We start from the raw sequence: 23,872 nt of genomic DNA on the forward strand, positions 1-23,872 counted from the left end.
TTTCAAATGCAAAAATTATGTATTTTGGGGTGGGTTGGAAAACACATGCACCATTATATGTTTACTATTGCTTAGTTTTAAGTAATGAGGGACGTTAGATCGTGGAGTGGGTGTTGTATTTCTATCTAGGACCCTAATTCGATATTCCTGATTTATGCTCTTATGTGGTTATAATAAATAATATCCTTATAAAGGCATAAGAATCATATCCATATTTAGTCGTAGCCCATGCAGTCCAAATTAAGCAAGGCTACTTCCCCAGACTCCTAGAAAGTACAACGAGTTTCCTAAACAAACCAAACCTCCAGCAACCTGGGAATTCCCCATGCTTTTGTTTTGATTTGTCCTAGAACTCCTGTGAGCACTGTAAGAACGGTCAGGTCTTAGTGACATCTTTATTGACGTCTTATGTCCAACCTTACGTCGAACCCGGCACCTTTCAGGTATAAATATACCAACGTTGCCTTAAGCAAACACACGGTGGTTTGGAGCAGAGCGGCTATCTACTTGCCCGAGAGCCCAGCTGATGCGAGAGCCCACGGACGCCGCCCCTCCCCTTTGACTCACTGAGAGAGACGCTGTCTTTTCTCCTGCCGAGAAATCCAGCTCCGGTGTTCTCAGCCGCCCTTGCGGGTTGCTGGGATATCGAGTCCTGAGAGAGAGATGCCAGACCTCCTGCTTTCTATTACCCAGGTACGGAGCTGACTAAACCCTTAAAGAGAATTCTTGACTCAGATTCTTGGCAAAACCAACTTAACTTAAACTGCTACTTACTTACTCCTTCCCACGTATTAGGCTTAGGTCAGGTACACCGGGGTAGGCGTATTTAGAAGCACCAGTTGAGTACGTTAGTCATTGTTTATATGTATGTATATATTTTATCCATTTTAAAGTATCATATGGCTAAGAAACCATATCAATGCTTTTACAGTATTATTTCATAATACTACTTTTACTGTACACACTTTACTTTATACTAAGTATTGCAATTGTGGCAATTCATTTCTCTTGCATGAGAAAGAAGACTGCTCAATAAATATCATATTTTATTCAAAACGCCCGTCTCTCTATTCTCTGCACTCTGGTGAAATTAAGTATGCACGATTGACTGAGCGAAATAACTGTCTATTGTTTTCACACGACTCTAGAGATACACTCTTATTCTGAGGGAGCAAAGTTGTCATGTTTATGGTTGTCAGAAGCTAATCCCTTCTTGTCTATCCAGGGAAGTTAAACTCCTCCTTGTTTACTCGAGAAAGTTTCTAGTGACCTCTGAGCTAGTTGGCAAAACTAATTAAGTCTAATATAGTCAGTAGAGACCTAGTCGACCTCAGTCCTACGTCTACACTGCTGTTTATATTATTCCAATGCGCAGAGCCTATTTGGAATATAGGAACTACACTACACACTGGCTGGGAACGCTGGCGAGAGATGGTCACAGCTGCCGCTTTCAAGTCAGGGCCAACCGACTGCGGACAGATTGGCTTTTGTGGCGTGCCACGGCCCGCCGCTGCTGTTTCCTTCACGACTGCCGATGTTGTCGAAGCCTGTGCCGTCATCCTGGGGTTCGGTTTCTCGCTACTAATGCCCTCGTCAAAGTCCTCTGGCAGGAACACTGCTGGGTAATGGGTTAGCCTTACGCCGCCTCCACGAGTCACACGCCCTCCAACCAGGTTTGCGTGTCTTTGAACAGCAGCCTGCCTGCTCTGCATTCCTCGGTGGCAGTGCTGGGCTGACCATGCTCGTCCCCACGCTCCTCGTCTCAGAGCCACCAGGAGCAGTACCGCAGGGACAGATCACCTGCCAGCACCGTCATCAGTAAGTGCAGGCAGAGAGTTGAGCAGGAGCTCAAGAAAGAATGACCGCCATCTTGGTCGTCCCAGCTTCGCCCCTGCCCCCGCACCACGTGTTTTTTACACATGCCCTAAGGCTGCATGTAGGTTTACTGCATATGCCCAAGTGAAAATACCTTTAAAAACCTCCTGTACCAAAAAGCAGCTGGTAACTCAAGAAATTATACAAAACAACACCCAAGAGACTTGGTTCAAGTATAAGACTAGGGGTGGGAAAACCTTTACCTTTTTGGCAGCAAGGGCATGGAACAACTTACCCGTGAACCTTAGACTAACTGAAAAAGAGAGTAAATTCAGAAAACTCCTTAAGACTTGGGTATATCAACAACCTGACAACTCTGTATTGGCAGCTATTTAGTTCCAGACCCTCACCACTTATCATCGATCACTTATCTTCTTCATGCTTGCACAGCGCCAAGATGCTCCTCCCGGAGCGATAGTTCGCGCTTTATAAAAACCCATAAATATCAAATATCAAATATCAAATATCAAATTTGTTACAATTATATAAATAAAAAAACAAACAAGAAGTAGCTCCTCGGAGTATACCTGACTCTGCAGGCACACCCTAAAATGACTATTGTTAATGTAATTGATGAATTTAGTGCCATGTCACGAGAAATATAAGTACATTTATTTGTTTGACTTTAGCAAATGTGTGGTGTGGCAGAACCCAAATCAGTAATATATTAGTAGATGTTAACTGTCTAGTGGACCTTTAGATGTGCAAGCAGACTGGTAGGGCCTTACATGTGAGTGCATGGCATGTGTCTCCTATCGCCCCCCTCCCCCCCCCCCCCCCCTCCACCAGCACCAGCAACTGCAAAGGAGCAGGCATGCAGCGTATCAGAACCTGAAAGACAGTAGAGAATGCATTTGGACTACTGGAGTTTTCATGGACCGTTCATGAAGAAGATTAGGAAGATACTCATTTGCTGCACATCTTACACAACATTGCAGTAAGATATCCTGCAGCAGTGACCAATGAGTTTGAGACATAATTCGCATTGATGATGATGTAGTGACACATGTTGCTCTTCAGCATTATTTCAATAAAAGATCTTTATCATATACAAATGACAACATAAATCAATGAAACATAAACCAAAAACGTTTAATTAAAAACAAATCACAAAAGCCAAATCAACCCATAACAATGTTGCAATGACCACAGTGAGGCACCTAAACGATATAAGTAGACATAGCCCACAGATGGACTTTGGAATGAGCCTGTAAGTATCATGAACCAGATAATACCAAAAATGCGAACAGTTCCTATAGAATAACAGGTAGATGAGTGTCAGCTCCAACTCCTCAGGGGCAGGACGGTCCCAGAATCCCAACTTTTGGCAGCGCCATCTGCGTTTGGATCTACCAGGGGTTTGGAGTGGCCAAAAGAGGGGACGTTTTTTTTTAGGGAGGATACTACAGGCATGCCCTGAAACTGTATTAACATTCATAATTACATGCCTAAAGAAATAACATGAAATCCGTGTCCCTAGGCTACTTGTGGAATGTCCAAGACATCAAGGTCTGACTTCCAATCAGCCTTTACCCTAGCATTTTATCTTTGCATTTATATCCAGTGGCCATGTTACACCAGGTAACTCATCCAGTATACTCATGCATTCAGTGGTTAATGTGTAAATAAATAAGTCCAGAGGCTCTTGTCTCACCAATTCTCCTGTTAGCGCTGCCTAAAACAAACCACCTATAAAACAGAACCATGAAAGTGGGGCGAGCATGTGGCGTAATACCCAGAGCTGCCAACTTTGGAGCAGGCAACCAGGTTCGAGTCTCGGCGTTGGCTCAACTTCCTGTGATTCTGGTCAAATCATTTAATCTCCCCGTTCCTACCATAAATATATGTGAATGTGCTCTGTACTCTTGAGAAGCGCTGGTGTTGATGATCAAGAGCCGGTGCTCGCACTGGAAACCACTGGCTCAAATTAAGCACTGCATGCACTGCTTTGTGTTCCTCATAACTACTCTGGAATAAAAACAAGATTGTTGCTATGAGCGCCTCTGCCTACGACCAAATCAAGACCCTGAAGATCCCTTTTGACACCACATGGTTCATGCCGAAATTCCACTACATCTCTTCAAGCCTTGTGGTGCTGCTATATTCTCCCAGACAACTATAATCATACCGAGTAAGTACAATAGTCACCGCTTACCAGGACCCAAAGGGCTAAAGTTGCTACCTTTCCCAGAGAAAAATACCAGCCATCTCTTCACGTTTTAAGATTCTGCAAAGGCATGAACATGACTCTTAAGTGGAGCTTCACATGAAATCGTCTCTATTAGTTTTTAATACGGCTTTTCTAACTTTATTTGCTTTTATTATCAGACAGTGGTCATTAAGGCAACAGTAGAACACATTTTAAAGTGTTTTCCTCTTATATTTAATAAAAAACAAATCACAAAAGCCAAATCAACCCATAACAATGTTGCAATGTCTGGAGTATGTAGTGATAAGGGGAAAAAATACTGGCTCGAGGTAATTTTCCTTATTGTTTTCCAGCAGGAACATTAAAATACCAATCATGCTGGTGTAACAGCAGACAGGTGATACCCTTGGTAGAACCCCTGTTTCCTGTTCTTAGTGTTGTGGTCTCGCTGCTCTCACCGGTGTTATTGCATGAGGTCGATCCGGCAGTCGCTGCCAAATGCAAGATGTTCTGAATAAACAGATAGTGTGCGGCCCCTTTCATTAGAGTTAGAGAAAAAACATGGCCATCAAGGGATTACCTTGAGTCACCCCCAAGATTTGTAAAGTTCCCTCTTCTGGGACTTATTGCACAATGTCAATAAAAAGCCTTTGTGTACAGAGCATCCATTATTTTGTTGCTGTATAAACACACCCCAATGAAGGCTACTGCAGCATAGTCGAGGCACTCGAGAGACATGAGAGCAGCCACACATACGTCTAGCAAACATGCCCTTAAGATCGAAGGGATGTGGTGCTGCAGGAGATCCTTCTTTCCCTTCTTTCCTTCTTTCCTTCCTTTCTCCCTTCCTTCCTCCCGTCCCCCCTTTCCCCTCCCCCCCTGTCTTTTTTTTCTTCGCTCTGTTTTTTTTCTTTCTCTCTGTCTCTCTGCTTTTCCGCTGTTTCCTTTTCTTTTCCTTCTTCTCTCCCTCTGTAATCATTCTTTTATCAAGGTGATACTTTTGATTTTCATTAAGGTTCCTTAGTACCATTCCTTCCTTTCTATAATACAATTTATGAATTGAGTTTAGAGGAACTATTTGTGACACGTTCGCAACTTATCTATTGTATTTCTTTATTTTTCATCAAATGTATCACTTTTTACTGTCTTTAATTATTTATATGCCTTTTTGGAAACTAATAACATTTTTGAGCAAAAAAAAAAAAAAAAAGATCGAAGGGATGGTCCATGGAAAGAGCCACGAGAAAGAGTGAATCAACATACCAGCTTTTGCATTTGTGGGTTGCTGGTTTAGAATGTATTCTTTATTATTTATTATTATTTTTTGTCCTTAGGCACTTTCCAACTTTGTTATGAAGGTTCTTCTAGTGCTCACCCTTGCCTATTAACAGAATGCTTAAGAATAGTTTCAAAATATATTGCAAGGACAAAAATGTGAGAAATGTGGTTGTTGGTTGAGGGGGGGTGAGCCCTTCTCAAACAACAGCCACAATCCTTGTCAGGGCGAACAACAAAAAGTCCCTAAATTAACTTGTGCTTAACACTCTGGCAGCTTGGGATAAACCAGTCAGGCCTAACTTAGAGACATTGTGTAAAGTAGTTATGCAGCACCTGCACATGATTAAAGTGAAAACACAGCTCAAGAAAAATCCCACACCAAATTAGAAAAATAGAGTAAAATGTAATACATATTTTGTCACCAAAATAACAAAAAATGAATCAGTAGAACCAGAGTTAAACATTTTAAAGTTTAAAGTGAAAAATTGCACTGAAAAGATAAAATCAACTACAGCCGACATCTAATTGTGTGAGACAGGCGCAAAGTCGATAGTTATGGCCAATTGCAATGGAGCATGGATCAGATACAGGAAGTGGACTGAGTCCAGTCTCTGCTTACATTTAGACTTAAAATTCATTTTGCAGAAAAATGTCTGAGATGGTAAAGTTTAGCAGGGCAAGGCAGCTGGTGGTGTCAGAGGAGGAGGCGGTGTCAGGAGATTTGTACGTTTGGACTTAGGGCCAGATGTACGATCTGTTTTTGCATGCGCAAATGGGTTTGTGAACCTGTTTGCGCATGCAAAAGCATCATGGGCCATGTACAAAGCATATTTAGCGAGTCACAATTTTTTTGAGACTCGCTAATAGGTTTTGCAACTCGCGATTTGGAAGAGGCGTTCCCTTACAAATAGCGAGTCTCAGAACCATGTACTAATGTTTTGCGACTGCAATTGCGGTCACAAAACACTTGCAATTACCACCTACTTGAGGACCCCTTCCCCTTTGCAAATACATGCAAAATATTTTTTTAAGGGCACTGCCTGCTCTTAAAAAATGAAACAAAAACGTTTCTTCTTTTTTTTTTTTTTACCTGCATCCCGTTTTCCTTTAAGGAAAACGGGCTGCATTTAATAAAAAACTGCTTTATTTAATAGTAGTCCCAGACATGGTGGTCTGTTGATCCCAGAAGACCACCATCCCTGGGTGGGCTGGCATTCCCAATGGGCTCGCTTGCGAGAGACTCATTAATATTAATGAGCCTTGCAATTTGCGACCCCATTGGGAATCGCAATCAGTGTTAAACACACTATTGTACATTTCATTTAGCGTTTCGCAATTTGCGACTCGCAATTTTTTGCAAATTGCGAGGCGCTGAATGAAATGGTCGTACATCTGGCACCTAATCTCTTTTTTGGAAGTTGAAAATCTCCAGTAGAGACAGAGCTGCAGGCTATAGCCGATGAGGGCTCATTGAGGTCGGATACCTCTTCTACAAGGAACCTCTGAACCAGATTTGCTGCTGTGTAGAAGAATGCAAGGGAAACCGGCTGCAAAGTCAAGCTGACCAGTGATACATCTTGGGTGGATCGATAAGGAGGTAGATCCTGGTCTCCTCTCAGTTCTCAGAGCACCTTTTGGCTGAATATTTTTCAATATTTGGATTTGGACTATTGGGCGCGTTTAGCACCGCTTCCAAGGGTCCAGAACTGGAAAGATACCACTTGGGGGGTCAGGACTCATTCAGGTGTTGCCCAGGTACGGGTTCAAAGTGGTTGTAGTTTTTTCTGTCCCCGAGGCTCTGATAAGGAGGGCTGCTAACTAGCCCTTTGAGTCACTCTGGTGGTCCTGGGTGCAAGTGGAAAAGAAGGTCTCAGGCAGCAGAGTAGTCCACTGAGGGCACAAGGCAGGCTTCAGCAGTGCAGTCCTCTGAAGTACACACCAGGCCACGGGCAGCAAAGCAATCCTGTGAGAATGTTCCACAGGTCCACAAGTGAACTGAAGAGAGGGTCGAAGGGTCCTTATTGTATATCTGTTTTCATCTTTGAATGAGAGAAACTTGTAGAGTTTACCCCCTACAGATTGTGTTGGAATTTTCCTCCTCCCTGCCCTTTTCCCAGGATGCACAAAACACTAGTGTGAAGTTCTTTGTGTGTAGGCTGAGGCAGTGTATTTGAAGTGTAAGTGGGGCTTTGCCAGCTCCGACCCTCCCATCGTGTCAACACCCAGTGCCCATTTTGTGTGACTGTCTGGGAAGAATACGCACAGGCCAAATATACCTAGAGATATGACCCAGGAACAAGTTGCAGGGACCAGATGGTTAGGACAAGAAAATGCCAACTTTCCAAAAGTGGTATTTTTCAGAATTGTGACTTAAAATCTGAGCTTTACATTAAAGAGGGTTTTAAATGACAATTCCTCAGACACCTAACAGGACATTCTTACCTGCTCCCAACCTAAAGCTATCACTTATTATATGTAATATTGTAGCCCAATGTTATACCATGGGTGAGGTAGATCTTGCATTAGTGAACACAAATTTCTGAGTTTTTCACTACTAGGATATGTAAAACTTAAAAGTACACGTCCAACTTTTTAAATACACTGCTCCCTGCCCTATAAGTTGTTTAGGGCCTACCCTAGGGGTGACTTATATGTATTAAAAGGAAGGTCTTGGGCTGGTAAAATGTTTAGTTTGCCAGTTTGAAAAGTTTAAGAGTACACATATAGGCTGCAATGGCAGGCCTGAAACATCTTTCAAAAGGCAACGTAGGCGGGTGGCACACTCAGTGCTGCAGGCCCACAAGTCGGTACAAAAGGGGGTGGTGATGGACGGAGCATCTGAACCAATCAAACACTCACACCCAGTCAAACAGATCTGGGTTTAATCCATCACCGTTCTTTAGCCCACTCTGCCACCCCAGTCCAGACATTGCCATATGCAAATCAGTCTGACCCTGTGCCTCATGGGAACAGTCCAGCCCGAACTGCCAAGCCATGCCTTCCCGGTACCGGAAACAAGCTACCGAGGACCGGTTTCTGGCATTTCAGCCGTCTTCAGCCCGGCTTGCTTGAATCCAGTGGCAAAGTGAGCAAGGGACCCACGTCTGAGCATACCCTGCCAACTTATGGCGAACAAAGCGGTACAAAAGGGGGGGGTGATGGACGGAGCATCTGAACCAATCAAACACTCACACCCAGTCAAACAGATCTGGGTTTAATCCATCACCGTTCTTTAGCCCACACTGCCAGCCCAGTTCAGACATGGCCATATGCAAATCAGTCTGACCCTGTGCCTCATGGGAACAGTCCAGCCCGAACTGCCAAGCCATGCCTTCCCTGGACCGGAAACAAGCTACCGAAGACCGGTTTCTGGCATTTCAGCCGTCTTCTGCCCGGCTTGCTTGAATCCAGTGGCAAAGTGAGCAAGGGACTCACGTCTGAGCATACCCTGCCAACTTATGGCGAACAAAGTGGTACAAAAAGGGGTGGTGATGGACGGAGCATGTGAACCAATCAAACACTCACACCCAGTCAAACAGATCTGGGTTTAATCCATCACCGTTCTTTAGCCCACTCTGCCACCCCAGTTCAGACATGGCCATATGCAAATCAGTGTGACCCTGTGCCTCATGGGAACAGTCCAGCCCGAACTGCCAAGCCATGCCTTCCCTGGACCGGAAACAAGCTACCGAGGACCAGTTTCTGGCATTTCAGCCGTCTTCAGCCCGGCTTGCTTGAATCCAGTGGCAAAGTGAGCAAGGGACTCACGTCTGAGCATACCCTGCCAACTCATGGCGAACAAAGCGGTACAAAAGGGGGTGGTGATGGACGGAGCATCTGTTGAAAATTGTTGAAAGCAATTGTTGAAAGCAATTGTGCATTTCTTAAGCAAATATAATGGTTATGAAACAAGTTGTAGACAACAATTTTGTAAAGTTTAACTTGTGTATATAAAGTTATTTCATAATAGTGTTGTGGAAACCCACAATTGTTGGTATGAGTGGCATATACAGAAATAGAATATGTATGTTACACAGAGGGTTAGCGTAAAAGAAGAATGAATTTAGCCAAACTAAATTATATTAGATTCATCTCCTTGCTAGACGGCCCAGTTGTCTGCTTTTCTCTTCCAGTTCGTTAATCCCATGATTGACAGTGTCCAAGGTATGTATCCATCTACTTTCCTTAAGGTTGAGGGATGATGTGATATCACCCCCTCAGGAGTGTGGCAGGATCCTTTTCAAGACCCACCATCTTAGGCTTTCCAGATAATTGCCAGCTCAGTAAAGTGATCTACTAATAGAGCACCCTGCACTTTACAACATAGCCTACTGCAATGTTGTAAGATTCTGCTCTTTACTTTCTGTGTAGTATGACCAATGTATAGTTGGTCGCAGGGACATTTGATGGCATAAATCACATATGCGCTGTTGCAATTGGTATGATGTAGTAGTTGAAAGGTCTGCTCTTGGTGTGTGAAGGTGGAACCTTCGATTGTCAATTTACAGGCCTTGCAGTTGCTGCATTTGAAGTGGCCAATTAATGGTTGTAGTTGGAGTTGAGTCCTGATATCCAGTGGTGTTGGTGGCACCAGGTATGAGCCTACAACATAGTCTCTTACATTCTTTGCCCGTTTGAAGGCAAACACTGGTTCAGATACTTTGTTGATTTCCGTGGATGCGAGGTGCCACTATCTTTTGATAATTTTCTTCATCTCTTGGCTTCTGGTTTGGAAGGTTGTTACGCAGACCATCTGCTCCTCAGTATCAGTCTTCGTCCGCACTTCTAGTAGGGTTTCTCTAGGACAATAACAGGCTCTCTTCCGTACACTGTTGAGCAATCCTTTGGGATAACTTCTCTCCTTCAGTCTCGTGATCAGGGTATCAGTTTCTTTGAAGAAATCTGTTCTGTGAGAACAGTTCCTACGGAGCCTTAAAAACTGTCTGTAAGGTAAATTAACCCTTAGGCTCCTTGGGTTATGGTATGAGTATTTCAATAAAGTATTCCGGTCAGTGGATTTTCTGTATAAAGTTGTACAGATCAGCCCTTCTTCAATTTTGAGCGAGATGTCCAAGAAGCAAATAGTTTCTCTGTCATAGTTAATTGTGAACTGGATATCTGGTGATCTTCCATTGAGTCATAGATGGAAATTGAGTAAGTCGTGTCCTGTTCCTTTCCATACCATTATGACATTGTCAAAATAATCCTTCCAAAGTGCAATATGATCAATGAAAGGGTTATTTGTGTTGTATATGAATTCGTATTCAAATTCAATTCAATTCAAAGATAGCTTTAGTCGATTTTTCAGGATAAAAACCATAAAAGCACATTTCATAGATAAAAACATTATCAATCATTGGATACATTATACATATTAAAAATGACAGGTAAAAAAGAATTTTCTTCATAAAATGTATATATAAGCTGTAAAAAATTATTTAGTTCATTGATGCTCTACATTTCACTGCATATTTCAGAAACTTGGCTACCATAGCCACTGTAATTTCATCCTGTAGCATATATAATTTAATCAGTGCTGGTCTGCATTGCCTGAGTCCCCATATTTTTAACAGCGGAAGCAAATACCTCTTTCTTCCCCATTCATAGTATTTGCAGAATAGTATGCAATGGATATTTGATTGTTTTGAGGTATTGTCGCAGGGACAACTTAACAGGTTAGCGGACCAATCATTTGCAGTGGGGAATGTTGTCAATCTGTAGAAACAGCCAGTCCTCATTCTTGTTAACAACAATCTCGTGTAGACTGTGTATTAGGCAGATAAATATAGTGGAATACCAGCTCCGTGCAACAGGAGATAATGATACACAATATTTGGCTTGTTTCCTTCTAAGTAGGAGCGTCTATCTTGTAATAGGCCTAAGCAGCATTCTTTGAGGGCCTTCTTTGTAATTAAGCTGCATGACGTAGGATTTTCATAAAGATCAGAATGCCCTATGGAGTTTAAAAATTTGATGATATAGGAAAGCCAAGGTATATTTCGCAGGGGGACTAGGCCCAAACAGTCTCTGATCACGTCCTTGCTGAATGTTGTTTTATTTGAGGTCCATATCTTGTGCCACAACAATATTGGGCTTATCTTAATTATATCAACGATATGGGCCCTAGCAAGTTCGTTGTGACAAATGGTGGTCGAAGTAGATCTAGGGACTGCTAACAGGAATCTCAGAAAGGCGTTCTCTATGGTTTGGATCTCACGGCTGTCCGCCATACCCCAGATTCCTGCGCCATAGGTTGCGATGGAAACACATTTCGCTGCATAGATGTTAAGCAGGATCTGAACCGGCTTATCGCCCAATTTATTGGCAAATTTCTTTAGAGCACCTATTTCTCTACAGAAGGCCAAGTTGCGCGTGTTGATGGCTGTGTTCCATGAACCCCTATTGTTAAAAACAATACCCAAATATGTAAAAGATGTAGTTAAGCTTATCTTTGTAGAGTTTAAGAAAGTGTTACAATCTACTTTGTTTTTCAAGCTACAGCACATTGTGAAGGTTTTACCCACGTTTATCCTTAGGCCTCTCGAGCCCATGTATGAGGAAAAGCCAGTAAGTGCTTTTTGCAGACCTATTTGTGTTCGGGACATAATGACAGCATCGTCTGCATATAATAATATTGGAACTGCCACGCCATTAATTCTAGGGTAGTCTACTTCTAGCTTGGCCAGGTAGTCTGCAACACTATTTACATATAAATTAAAAAGGAACGGGGCAAGGATACATCCCTGACGTACTCCTTTTTTTATAGGGAATTTTTTGGTGCATTTTCCATTAATATCGTAACGTACCATTGCCCCCGCCCCTCGATACAATTCCTTTATGAACGCAAGGATGTTTACATCTATTCCCATCTCCTTTAGGGTGTCCCAAAGTACTCTGTGGTTGAGACAATCGAATGCTGAGCTTAAGTCAACAAAAGTCATGTATAAGTTTGTCTTCTTTACCGCAACGTATTTGTTTGTAATCAGAGCCAAGTTGAGACATTGTTCTACTGTACCTAGACCTGCAACAAATCCATATTGGAATTTTGAAAGGATTCCATGTTCTGTGGCCCAGGTTTGTAGTTGGTTCAGCAAGACTCTTCCTGCCACCTTCATCATTGAGTCAAGCAATGAAATTGGCCTGTAACATTTTGGGTCCATTCTATCTCCTTTTTTGAAGATTGGGATTATGATAGCTTCTTGCCATGTTGTAGGAAATCCTGCTACGGTATAAGAATTGAGTACATTTGTGAGCAGGGGGGGCCCAAAGGGACTTATTATCTTTAAATAGGTCAATTGGAATTCCATCTGGCCCAGGAGCTTTAGAGTTTGCACTTTCCGCTATAGCCTCTTCTATCTCTGGAAGTGTGAAGTGGATATGTAGTGGGAATGTGCTTTCCATGGATCTCTGCGGTTCTTTTTCCTGTGGCGTCCTGAGATCAACATTAAGTGGTTCAACCATCTCATCTATTTTATATAATTCTGTAAAATGGTTGATCCATACGTCCTCTATAATAGCAATTTTCCAAGAGGTCCGTGGTCCTCTCCTTAAAAAAAGGTGCGTTCACTTCCCTCCAAAAGGCCGGATTGCCTTTTAGGATGCTAGCTTTTAGTAATGCCTCCCAGGCGGCATTTTTAAGTTTCCGTTTTTCTATTCTTAATTGATTGTTTGTAGGCCAGTCGTGCTGTTCTAATTTCTGATTGAATTTTGGGTACTCTTTTTAATACGTCTTTTAGAGTATTATGTGCTTTAGAGCACTCAGAGTTAAACCAGCCTACACACGTTTTTTTGTTTCCTGGTAAGGTTTTTCTTAATTGTGCTTGCTATGTCTTCAAAGGCGGATTTTACTGCACATGGGTTTGGGGGGTTTGGGGGGTCTTCGAGACAGATCTTGAATTGTTCACAATTCTCCGTGATCAGATCTTTCAAAAAGGTTTTGGTGTTTACTTTGGACCATTTTATGGAATAACGATTTGTGCGTGCCAGAGAGATTGAATGACAATGTAAAGTTTCGGTTACATCCGATGTCCGGGTGGTACTACATCCGACATCGAATTTCGCACTAATTGGGTAGTGATTGCTCATGACTATAGCCTCCTTTTTAAAGTCCACAGTACTCCGATGGTGAGTATTTGACATTAGGACAAAATCTATCAATGAATGTGACCCTCTTCCATGGAATGTAGGTTGAAAATCAATCATTGGCTCGGTTAACTCATTAAAGAATCCTAAATCCCACTCATGTATGAATTTATTCATTAAGTTACCAAAATGTGTGTGTTCAAAGTGGGTAGTGAGTTCACCATTAAGGCTTCTTATATCGCAGATATTTGTTCCACTATGTGGGCATAAATGGCAGTTAAAGTCGCCCATCACTATGGCGCAATTTTCCGCTTTGTCACTTCCCAGGCCCTGCTTCAAGACATTTGATAGTTCATCTACAAAAGCTACCTGATCGTCCCTTGCTATGTTGTTGTATAGGTTAATCAGGACAAAACTGGGGGCCCCTGTCTTCTTTACTTTGAATGCCTGCATAGAATATCCAATTTTTTTGGTTTTGTCTTTATTCGTGTGTTTATCTTGGGGTAAGTACAGACTCTCTATAGTTATATTTGCACTATTTGAGGCGAAAAGGCAGAGACCGCCTGAGTTTCTACCCATACTAGGCCGAATGGCAGGGGTAAAGTTGGTACTAAAGCCATCAAGGTTGGTAGGCGCCAGGTCCCAGCATTCCTGGAGAGATATTAGATCGAAGTTGTTTACAAAGTTCAGGAAAGAAAGGTCTGTGGCTTTTTTAGAGAGACCCGCAATGTTCCATGATACAAGGGATTTTGTTGTGCCTCGGTAGACTTTGATCCTTTTGGGTTAATCCCACCCTTCGCTCAGTTAAACTATGGTTTATTCCTACAATGTCTCTTTACGCTAAGGATTTATCTAATGTGACTTCGAGTGGAAGTTCCTCATCTCCCCTGTTACTGAGCTGGTTATTGGGAACCACCGGTAACTCGTGAGATGGGTTTTGGGGTACTGGTGGTCAATCCACCATTTCTAAAGATGAATAACGGTTGCTCGTTGGAATGCCCCTCCACCCTTCCGTATAGGGTTGCTCTCTTCTTGGGTTCCAAGACCATGGCTCCCAGTCCCTCCTCCTGTTCCGAGGCTCTACTTGGGTCCAGTTCCAATCAGAGCATTGATTCCAATGGTACGGGGGTTCTTGGTCGTAATCATATATTGGAGGATAGAAGAAGGATAGACGATTGGCGTCGATACCTCCTTTTTTCTCCAATGTTGTCCACGAACAAATATATATATGATGATACAGTCTCCCTGTGTTTTTTTCCGTGTTTCGCCAATCCAGGGGACTCTGCGCACCATTGAGAATCTGGAGTTACAATTCGGGGGGAGGGGTCTAATTATACTAAGCCATTGCTGTACTTTATTTGTTAGGGACCATGTAGTTTCTCTCATATGTTAGAATCACAGTATAAGGGCTTGCCTCCGGGGGAAGGTTGATGGGACGCCTAAACTTCCCTCCCTTTTTGTCTGGTCCCTCTGCTATTGACACCGGGGTTTTAGATGGAATTATCTTTTGTTTTTCAATTTGAGTAGGACCTCCAGGTGTGTCCGAATTAGGCTGTGAAGAGACTTGGACTACTGGCGCTCCCCGGTGATGCGGTTTACCGCAAGGGCCTCTGGACAATGAAGTCCGCCCCTCGCCGGTCTCCACTCGGCAGCCCCGCTCTGGATGTCAGAGAACAGCCGGGCAGCGGGAGACAGGCGGGCGGGTCCGCACTGGGTCAGGGGATCGGCGAAGGGTTGGTGGACAGCTTGGCAGAGTTTTCAGGCAGCAACAGGGCGTTTGAGGTACACCCCCTCGAAGGAGCCGACGTTGTATTTAAGCGCCTCCTGGCGCTCCCCGGTGACGCGGTTTACCGCAAGGGCCTCTGGACAATGAAGTCCGCCCCTCACCGGTCTCCACTCGGCAGCCCCGCTCTGGATGTCAGAGAGCAGCCGGGCAGCGGGAGACATGCGGGCGGGTCCGCACTGGGTCAGGGGATCGGCGAAGGGTTGGTGGACAGCTTGGCAGAGTTTTCAGGCAGCAACAGGGCGTTTGAGGTACACTTCGTATTCATATTTGTCCATATATAGATTGTCTAGGCTGGGAGCAAATCCACCCCCATGGCTACTCCCTTACATTGGAAATAAAATATTTTTTTAAATACGGAAAAATTATTTGTCATGGCAATCTCAAGCAGAGAGACCAAGAATTCTGTGGGGATCCAAAACGGAGTAGGTCTATTGTTCAATACCCTACAATGGCTTGATCTTGTGGGATGCTGGTATATAATGAAGCCACATCCAAAGTGACTATGAACTTTGTTGATGTATCATAGGGCTGGTTCTCCATTATCTGGATCATCTGCATTCTGTCACGTATATAAGACTTGGTTTCTGATACCCAGGGTTGCAAGAAGCTGTCAATGAATTGGTTCAGAGGTTCAAGGATGGACCCACAGCCTGATATAATTGGTATTCCGGGTGGGAGGGTCAGGTTTTTATGGATATTTGGCAGGGCGTAAATGGTTGGTGTTCTAGGATTCTTTTTATTGAGGAAGTTGTACTACGAATCACTATGGAATCCCTCCTCTAGGCCTCTTAAAGTAAGTTGATGGATCAATTCAGACACCTGTACGGTGGGATCCCTATTTAATCTGGTGTAGCTGTCTTGGCAGCTGAGTTGTCTTAGTATCTCTGTCAAGTAATCTTTAGTGTTCTGCACCACTACCGCTCCACCTTTGTCTGCAGCTTTGATTATGATTTTGGTATTGTTCTTCAGGGATACCAGTGCTTGCTTCTCTTCTTTTGTTGTGTTATTTTTGATGTATTTTTTGTTATCCCATAGGGCCATTACTTCTCCAAGTACAATTTGTTCAAATGCAAGAATTTTCTGGCTCTTGAGGTATGTCGTGGGTGTAAAGGTAGAAGGTGGCTTAAAGTGGCAGTAAAAGGTTTAGGATCTGGTTCATTTTTCAGAAAAAAGTACTTCATACAAAGGTTCCTAAAGAATTGTTGAAATTCCAATTTGGTTTGGAATGAGTCAGGGGCACACTCGGTATAAATGAAAGACATTCCGATAATATTGAACATTCTGTCGAGGTAAGGTTGTGATTCGAGATATTGATGATGGGGTTCGATTGGTCTCAGTTGTGATCAAGAATGGCCATGTCGTTGGTCCTTGGTTGATCTGTTTGTTGTTCTCTCTATTATTATTATATTATTATTTTCTCTTGTAGTTGAGGGATCGATTTGTGGCTGGTTATGCTCGAACCCTCCAATGTTATTCGAGACATTGATACTGTTGGCTGGATGTTGCCCCCCAGCTGTAGTGGGATCAGCTTGTACACTTTCCTCACCAATGTTGGTTATTGATTGTTCGGACTGTACATTATCTTGCTCTTTGCTGGTCCTAAATTGTTGTATTGGATGTTCTCTAGCGGATGAGGGATGTGGTCCACCTGCTGTGTTGGAATCGGGTTGTGCGGTTTGTTCCAAACTGTTTGTTTGGTCCTCTGTCAGATCTGTGTCAGGATTGCCTTGGTTTTGGTTTAGGACGTTGTCTGTACCTGTTTGCTTGGATGTCGGTTCTACCATCTGTACATCTGGTGTCGCGTTTGGATCTCTCCATGAGTTTCTTGGGGATAGAAGTTTGCAACAGCGCATATGTGATTTATGCCATCAAATGTCCCTGCGACCAACTATACATTGGTTAAACTACACAGAAAGTAAAGAGCAGAATCTTACAACATTGCAGTAGGCTATGTTGTAAAGTACAGGGTGCTCCATTCGTAGATCACTGTACTGAGTTAGGCCATGATCTGATAAATCTAAGATGGTGGGTCATGGAAAGGATCCTACCACACTCCAGAAGGGGTGCTATCACATCATCCCTCAACCTTAAGGAATGTAGATGGATACATACCTTGGACACTGTCAATGATGGGCCTAACGAACTGGAGGAGACAAGCAGACAACCGGGTCTTCTAGGAAGGAGATGAATTTAATATAATTTAGCTTGGCTCAGTGCGTTCTTCTTTTCCCCTAACCCTCACTGTAACATACATATTGTATTTCTGTATATGTCACTCATAACAAAAATTGTGGGTTTCCACAACACTATTATGAAATAACTTTATATAAACAAGTTAAACTTTGCAAAATTGTATACAACTTGTTTCATAACCATTATATTTGCTTAAGAAATGCCTAATTGTTTTCAAAAACTTGCTTCATAACCATTATATTTGCCTAACAAATGCTAACCATTTATGAAACCTAACTAGTGTATCTGCCCACAATACAAAGTCCTTTTGTATTAACAACATGTTTGCATACATATTTTTTGTTTACTATTGGACAACATTGAAAGCTTTGGTTCCCCTCCACTGGACCTCAATAATGCATATGGGCACTAACTTCCTACATGAATGAGAAAGAGTAGGATTTCATGCTCTAAGGTATTAATCACCTTGATTGTATTCTGCATATGAATCACAACTGTGCATTTTTTTCTTCATATGTATTAATCACCGTAATTGAATTCAGCATACGAACTACGAGTGAATATGCAACAGATAACAACAATCCTTGTTTAGTGCGGAAATTTGCGGCACTTATTAAATATTATAGCATGTGGCTACGGTCAATCATGTTTTACCCCATTGAACGATCCTACGAACCCAGCTGAGAATCAGACCTCCATCCTGCCCAACAGTCATTTGCAATGATTGACAGCAGGTGCACTCCCCACCCGATCACTCACTCGCAATCAGGTGTGCCGGTTCTTAAATAACCTCCCCCTTAGGCTGGCTTAGGCTGTTCACTTCTTCGCCGGTAAGAGTTGCTAGTAATCCGCTGCACTTTCCCCAACACGAGAGGGTTTACTTGTTCTTTCTCCACGATGCGTGCGTATCATCGCCTAATCTGCCAGAGCGCGCAAAGTCTCCCTTCATTTGCAAGAACGTGCGGGTTAGTCACCGCGCATGTCCATTCACTTGTAACAATACTTAACTTCCTCAATCACGAGCGGGTCCAAAATTTCTTAGCACGCACGTCTCCCTTCACACTCCTTAAGGTCCAACACGTGCGGGTCAGTCACAGTGAATGTTTATTTACCTGTAACTATACTTAACCTCCTTAATCACGAGCAGCCCTAATCTGTCTGAGCAGGCCCGTCTCCCTTCACCTTTCTCATTAAGGTACAACACATGCGGTTTAGTCACCGCGCACGTTTATTCACCTGTGACTATACTTAACTTCATGCTTTTAGCCCACAATTCTTTCCCTACCTATGCATGATTATTAATTAGACCCATATTGCAGGGCACGGTTTCACCTCTCGTACTGAGTGCGTTTCTCTGCTCAACATGTACATCGCTCACACGTGCGGTTTGAATCATCGCGCACGTCTGCTTATTAATAATTTTTGACATAGTATTCACTCACGATCCACAATTTATGGGAGGTGTGCGCATGGCCATCATTCTGACACTATCTGTCCCTGCACTCGCGACCTGTAGTGCAATATATTTGCCTTATCTGGAGGCTTATACCCCGTTCCCTTTACTTTTGCATCCTTACAGGCATTAACTCACGCCACAGCTGATGTGATTCATCAACATCACTGCTCAAAGAATCTGACTCATGCTCCTACAATCCAACCTTCGGTGGATTAACATTGATGCATTTCTTCATCCTTGACAAGGTAATCACTCAGTCCTTCAGTCTGGTCATTCTTATTCCATTCCGTGGAGCCCATTCTCATTCGTGCCCTCCTATTACTCCTACAGAATCCAACCCCCGGTGGATCACCAACTGAAGCACTCATCAGCCCCTTGGTTCCTAGCCTCATTGGTAGGTCTTAATAACCATTGGTTAAACTGTTTCACATCATGTAACACACCAGACTCATGGTTCATCATTTTTCTCATAGGCTGTACCCCCCTTGTCCTGAAGAAGACCCGCTGTGACTTCTCTTGAATCACGCACTTCCTGGGTCGAAACGTCGACATGCCTACACAATCTGTTCCCTAATCTCTCTACTCCATGTGAAAAGCAGAACTGTATATGGATTGGCGATTTAAGTGCATAGGGATTGATGTCTTCTGAATGAACATTTTAGATGCTTCTTGTACAGCACTGTATATATTTTATCCACTTAGAGCAGTCCCCACAAGGTCATTGGCCACGCAGCCAGGCCCTAAGTCGTCACACCTGGCCAGGACCACTGAATCTGCAATGCACATGTCCCCTATAGTCTAGTCTCTGGCCCCGGGCTGGTGATCGCAGGTTTTGGGGACGGGCCCAGGAGGGGTGTGGATTCTCCTTGAGAGGGTTGTAGCTAGTCGCAGGTCTCTGGACCCACACACCACACACACAGGGGCCAGGGGCACGCAGCCTTACCATGCTGTCAGGCGCTCACCACTGTAGGTATGTAGGTGGGTCACTCTGGGGCCTCGTGCCCTCTCGTACCCCGCCAGAGTCACACTCCGGGGATAGTCGGGCAGTGTGCTGCTGCCGCGCCGCCGACCAAGCCACGGTCAGCACTCTTGCTCCAGGCAATAGCACCTCCCCACCATGGCAATGCCTCCCAATCTGCAGTGGCCCAACAACAGGGCTCCTGAAAGGTGAGCGGGTCAGGATCGAATTGGGGGCTATTATATATATGGATGGCTTGACGGGAGCAGGTTAAAAGTCGGATAATTGGGCTGTCGGTGCTGAGCCTTGGTAGAGCGCGTTTGCCATCTTGGCCCTGCAAGCCATGACCCCCCCCCCCCCACCCAAGAAGACCATAATATTGTGTTCACTGAATATCTGTCTATACTTTTTAACCTGTAGCAGGTCTTTTTTCTTTATAAACAAATATATTTATTAATCCAGAATAAAAACCTGTAGCAAGTCTTAAAATAAGCTCATTGTCTACTCTAGCTAGAGACTGCTTGGTACAAATTTGTACTGGTGAAGCATTTCTTGGCAAATTGAAGATGCGCCTGTGAAACCTTGATATAATAGAGTTGTGCAGCATCACAACTTTGCACTGCCTCACTACCATGGGCCAAAGTCGCAAATCGTTTGGCGTTAATGATCTTTAAGAAGGGGCCAAGAGACAGGCCCTTCAGCACGTCCTGCAGAAAGCAGAATGCCAGTGAAAAGACGTTGCTTTCTGTATAATTTGTTGCTTTTGAGATTGGAATGAGCCTTTTTCATCAAATACCACCCCCAGGTATTTATATTCGGACACGGTGTTCACGGGCTGTCCTTAAAGATACCATCTATAATGGGTTTGACTCGATTACTAATTAATATAATTCAAGATCTGGACAGGTTCATTGACATCCCATTGGCTATGGAGTATAGATTTAATGTATCTAAGTAGTAAGCCGGGATACCACTCATCAAAAAATCCTGGTCGCAATTTTGACATGTCTGGTCGCAAAAGGCTGGTCGCAATTTTGACAGCTTTTGACATGTCTGGTCTTAAACTTCTGGTCTCATTTTTGACAGTTTAAGACCAGGACTGTTTAAGACCAGGGTTTGATCTGGCCTTAAACAGTCTGGTCTTAAACTTCTGGCCTTAAATTTAACAGCTAGGGCAGCAAAAACATGTGGTAATTGTGTATGTGTTTAAAAGTGCATAGAAAAACTGCCTGGTTGCAGGCTGGAATGTCTGGGCACTTTTAAAACTGGGGGTTTGCAGCCTGCTGCTGTTTGAACAGCTGCTGGGGCAGGCCTGAGTTCCCCAGCCCAGGGCCTGGGAAGAAGAATGTGTCATGTAGGTGTCAAAGCTGTAAAGGGTCCTCACAGTCTTAAACTCCTGGTCGCAATTTTGACAGTTTAAGACCAGGACTGTTTAAGACCAGGGTTTGATCTGACCTTAAACAGTCCTGGCCTTAAACTTATGGCCTTAAATTTAACAGCTAGGGCAGCAAAAACATGTGGTAATTGTGTATGTGTTTAAAAGTGCATAGAAAAAAACTGCATGGTTGTAGGCTGGAAATGTCTGTGCATTTTTAAAACTGGGGGTTTGCAGCCAGCTGATGTTTGAACAGCTGCTGGGGCAGTCCTGAGTTCCCCAGCCCAGGGCCTGTGAAGAAGAATGTGTCATGTAGGTGTCAAAGCTGTAAAGGGTCCTCACGTCTTAAACTCCTGGTCTCAATTTTGACAGTTTAGTTCCAATTTGACGTGGCTGGCAGGAAATTTGACATATGAGTCCCAAGGTAGATTCTGTTCCCGGGCTCCCTAATTCCCAGGAGAAGGGGTCACGTAGGGGTGAAGAGTTTTACACCGGCCCCCATTGTCTAACCCCACTCTTCCCAGGATAGGCCTTGAGTTTGAGTAACAGGTGTCAAAGTAAACAATGTTGTACTGTTTATACTGTACAAGGATAGAAAAAAAGGTTCCCATCCAAAGGCCACCATGACATTGTTCTAAACACCCCTCAAGTCATAAAGGGGTGTGGGGGGCTTCTAATTAGCATGCTAGGACAGGTATAAAAAGGCCCCTCATGGAACACTGCCAAACACCCATTCAAAAAACCCCCTTTGAGGAGCGACTGGCGTGGATTGTTCTGCTGTACCTGGAGGACTCCTGCATCTACAACCCAGTCAGAAAACCTTTGTGGATTTCTACACCATCAAGCCCTTCAAAACCTTGGGGAGTGACTGGCCTGGATTGTTTTGGAGCCAACCCAAGGAACTTAAGGCAAGAATGGACCGGAGCAACTTTTCCCAGATTGACACCGCCTGTCAACATGTAGAGAAGGTAAATAATGGATGGCGCAATGGTGTATTAGGGTGTACATGTAGTTTGGAAAAAAGTTGCACTTTTAAAAAATAGTACTATGTAGTGTGGATTGTAAACTGTTAATCTTTAAGGCGATGTGCTGTGTTTAATGTGAATAAAGGTTTTGTTGAAGGATGGAGTTTAAAAAGACCTGAATTGTAATGTAAAGGTATTTAAAATGAATAAAGGTTTTGTTGAGTTTAAAAAGCTATGTGTGTAGGTATTTAGTGTTAATGGGGTGGTGACGTAGGGTAGAGTTTGCAGGCTATGTATTTAAGGGGCATAATGTTGTAGGCCTTAGGAGGGTACATGCAGAGTGGAACAGGGTATTTTACAGCTCATAGAAACATTTAACCACACTGTAACGGTACCATAGGGGCTTTAAATAATATACAGGGCATATAATTAAAAAATTAATAATGCCTGGTTGCACTCACCAAACCGCTGTAGAGAGTTGGAGGGGTCCATGGAGGGCTCCGGGGTCCTTGCTGCTCCTTGGGGGGTCCTGAGGGCCTTGTATTTAAAAAATAAATAAACCCTGGGGCCAGTTGTCCAGGGGGGCTCCTGGTGGGGCGCCATAGTCCCTTGGGGTGTCCTGGGGGTCTCTGGGTCCCTAGTGCAGCGTTATTTTTAAAAATATGCCCCCAGAGCCCTCGTGCCTCGGGCGCTGCTCTGGGGGTGGGGGTCGCGGTGTCTCTGGGCCTCCGCGGCCGTTCCTGGTGTAAATAAAAGGCCCCCAGAGCCCGCTTGCCTCGGGCGCTGCTCTGGGGGTGGGGGTCGCGGTGTCTCTGGGCCTCCGCGGCCGCTCCTGGTGTAAATAAAAGGCCCCCAGAGCCCGCTTGCCTCGGGCGCTGCTCTGGGGGTGGGGGTCGCGGTGTCTCTGGGCCTCCGCGGCCGTTCTTTTTAAAAAATAATCCCCCACGAGCCCGCTTGCTGCTGGCGCTGCTCGAGGGTGAGGGGTGTAGGGCTCCGGTGTCCTTGGGGGCTGTGAGGGTATATACCAGCCCCGGGCTCCACGTGGATCCAGCAGCAGGCAGCATGGCGGCGTGAGCTTCTCCGGGGCTGCTGTGTAAGGACCGCCCCCAACAGTGATGAGTTGGTGACATCACTGAAGGGGCGGCCCTAACCCTGCAGCCCCGGTGTGGTTTTTTATTGAGAATTATCTAGCGCTGGGCTTTACCCCGAATGTGTCAGGGCGCTTCACAATAGCGGGACACGCCTGGGGCATAGCGCTTCACATAAGAACTTGCTGCAAAAACATAAGGACTAAGGATTACATGCACTACATAAAAAGATACAAACAGGAAAACACACCACGGAGCTGCAGGGCAGGGTCCGCCCCTCCACTGATATCACCAGTGATGAGTTGGTAATATCACTGGAGGGGGCGGACCCTGCCCTGCAGCTCCGAGGTGTTTTTTTTTTTTTTTTTTTTTTTTTTTTTTTTTATTAGCTAGCGCGAACTGTACACGAAGGCTGGCAGAGCGCTTTATATATGACCCATTTGTAAGACATAAGCACTAAGAATTGGATGAGTTATATAAAAAAGATACAAGTAGAAAAAATGTAGCGCAGACTTTATCCCAAGTTGTCAGAGCGCTTTACACAAGAACCTGTTTGCAAAACATAGGGACTCAGGATTACAGGCATTACATAAAAGATACAAACAGAAAAAATACTGCTTGTTAGCGCAGACTTTACCCGAAGGTGTCAGAGCGCTTTACATAAGAC

At 44.0% G+C, this 23,872-nt stretch overlaps 1 protein-coding gene across 1 annotated transcript in view; it reads left to right on the top strand.

The window, feature by feature from the left end:
* LOC144827976 (uncharacterized) overlaps window positions 1-23,872 on the top strand; it is an 81,327-nt gene that overhangs the window by 53,808 nt on the left and 3,647 nt on the right. The window contains exons 2-3 of the mRNA XM_078686127.1: window positions 11,760-11,869; window positions 16,206-16,262. Of these exons, the coding sequence (XP_078542253.1) occupies window positions 11,760-11,869; window positions 16,206-16,262 (167 nt within the window). The remainder of the gene's footprint in view (window positions 1-11,759; window positions 11,870-16,205; window positions 16,263-23,872) is intronic.

The sequence above is a fragment of the Lissotriton helveticus genome, chromosome 4_1, assembly GCF_964261635.1.
Source record: "Lissotriton helveticus chromosome 4_1, aLisHel1.1, whole genome shotgun sequence".
NCBI classification, from domain to species: domain Eukaryota; kingdom Metazoa; phylum Chordata; class Amphibia; order Caudata; family Salamandridae; genus Lissotriton; species Lissotriton helveticus.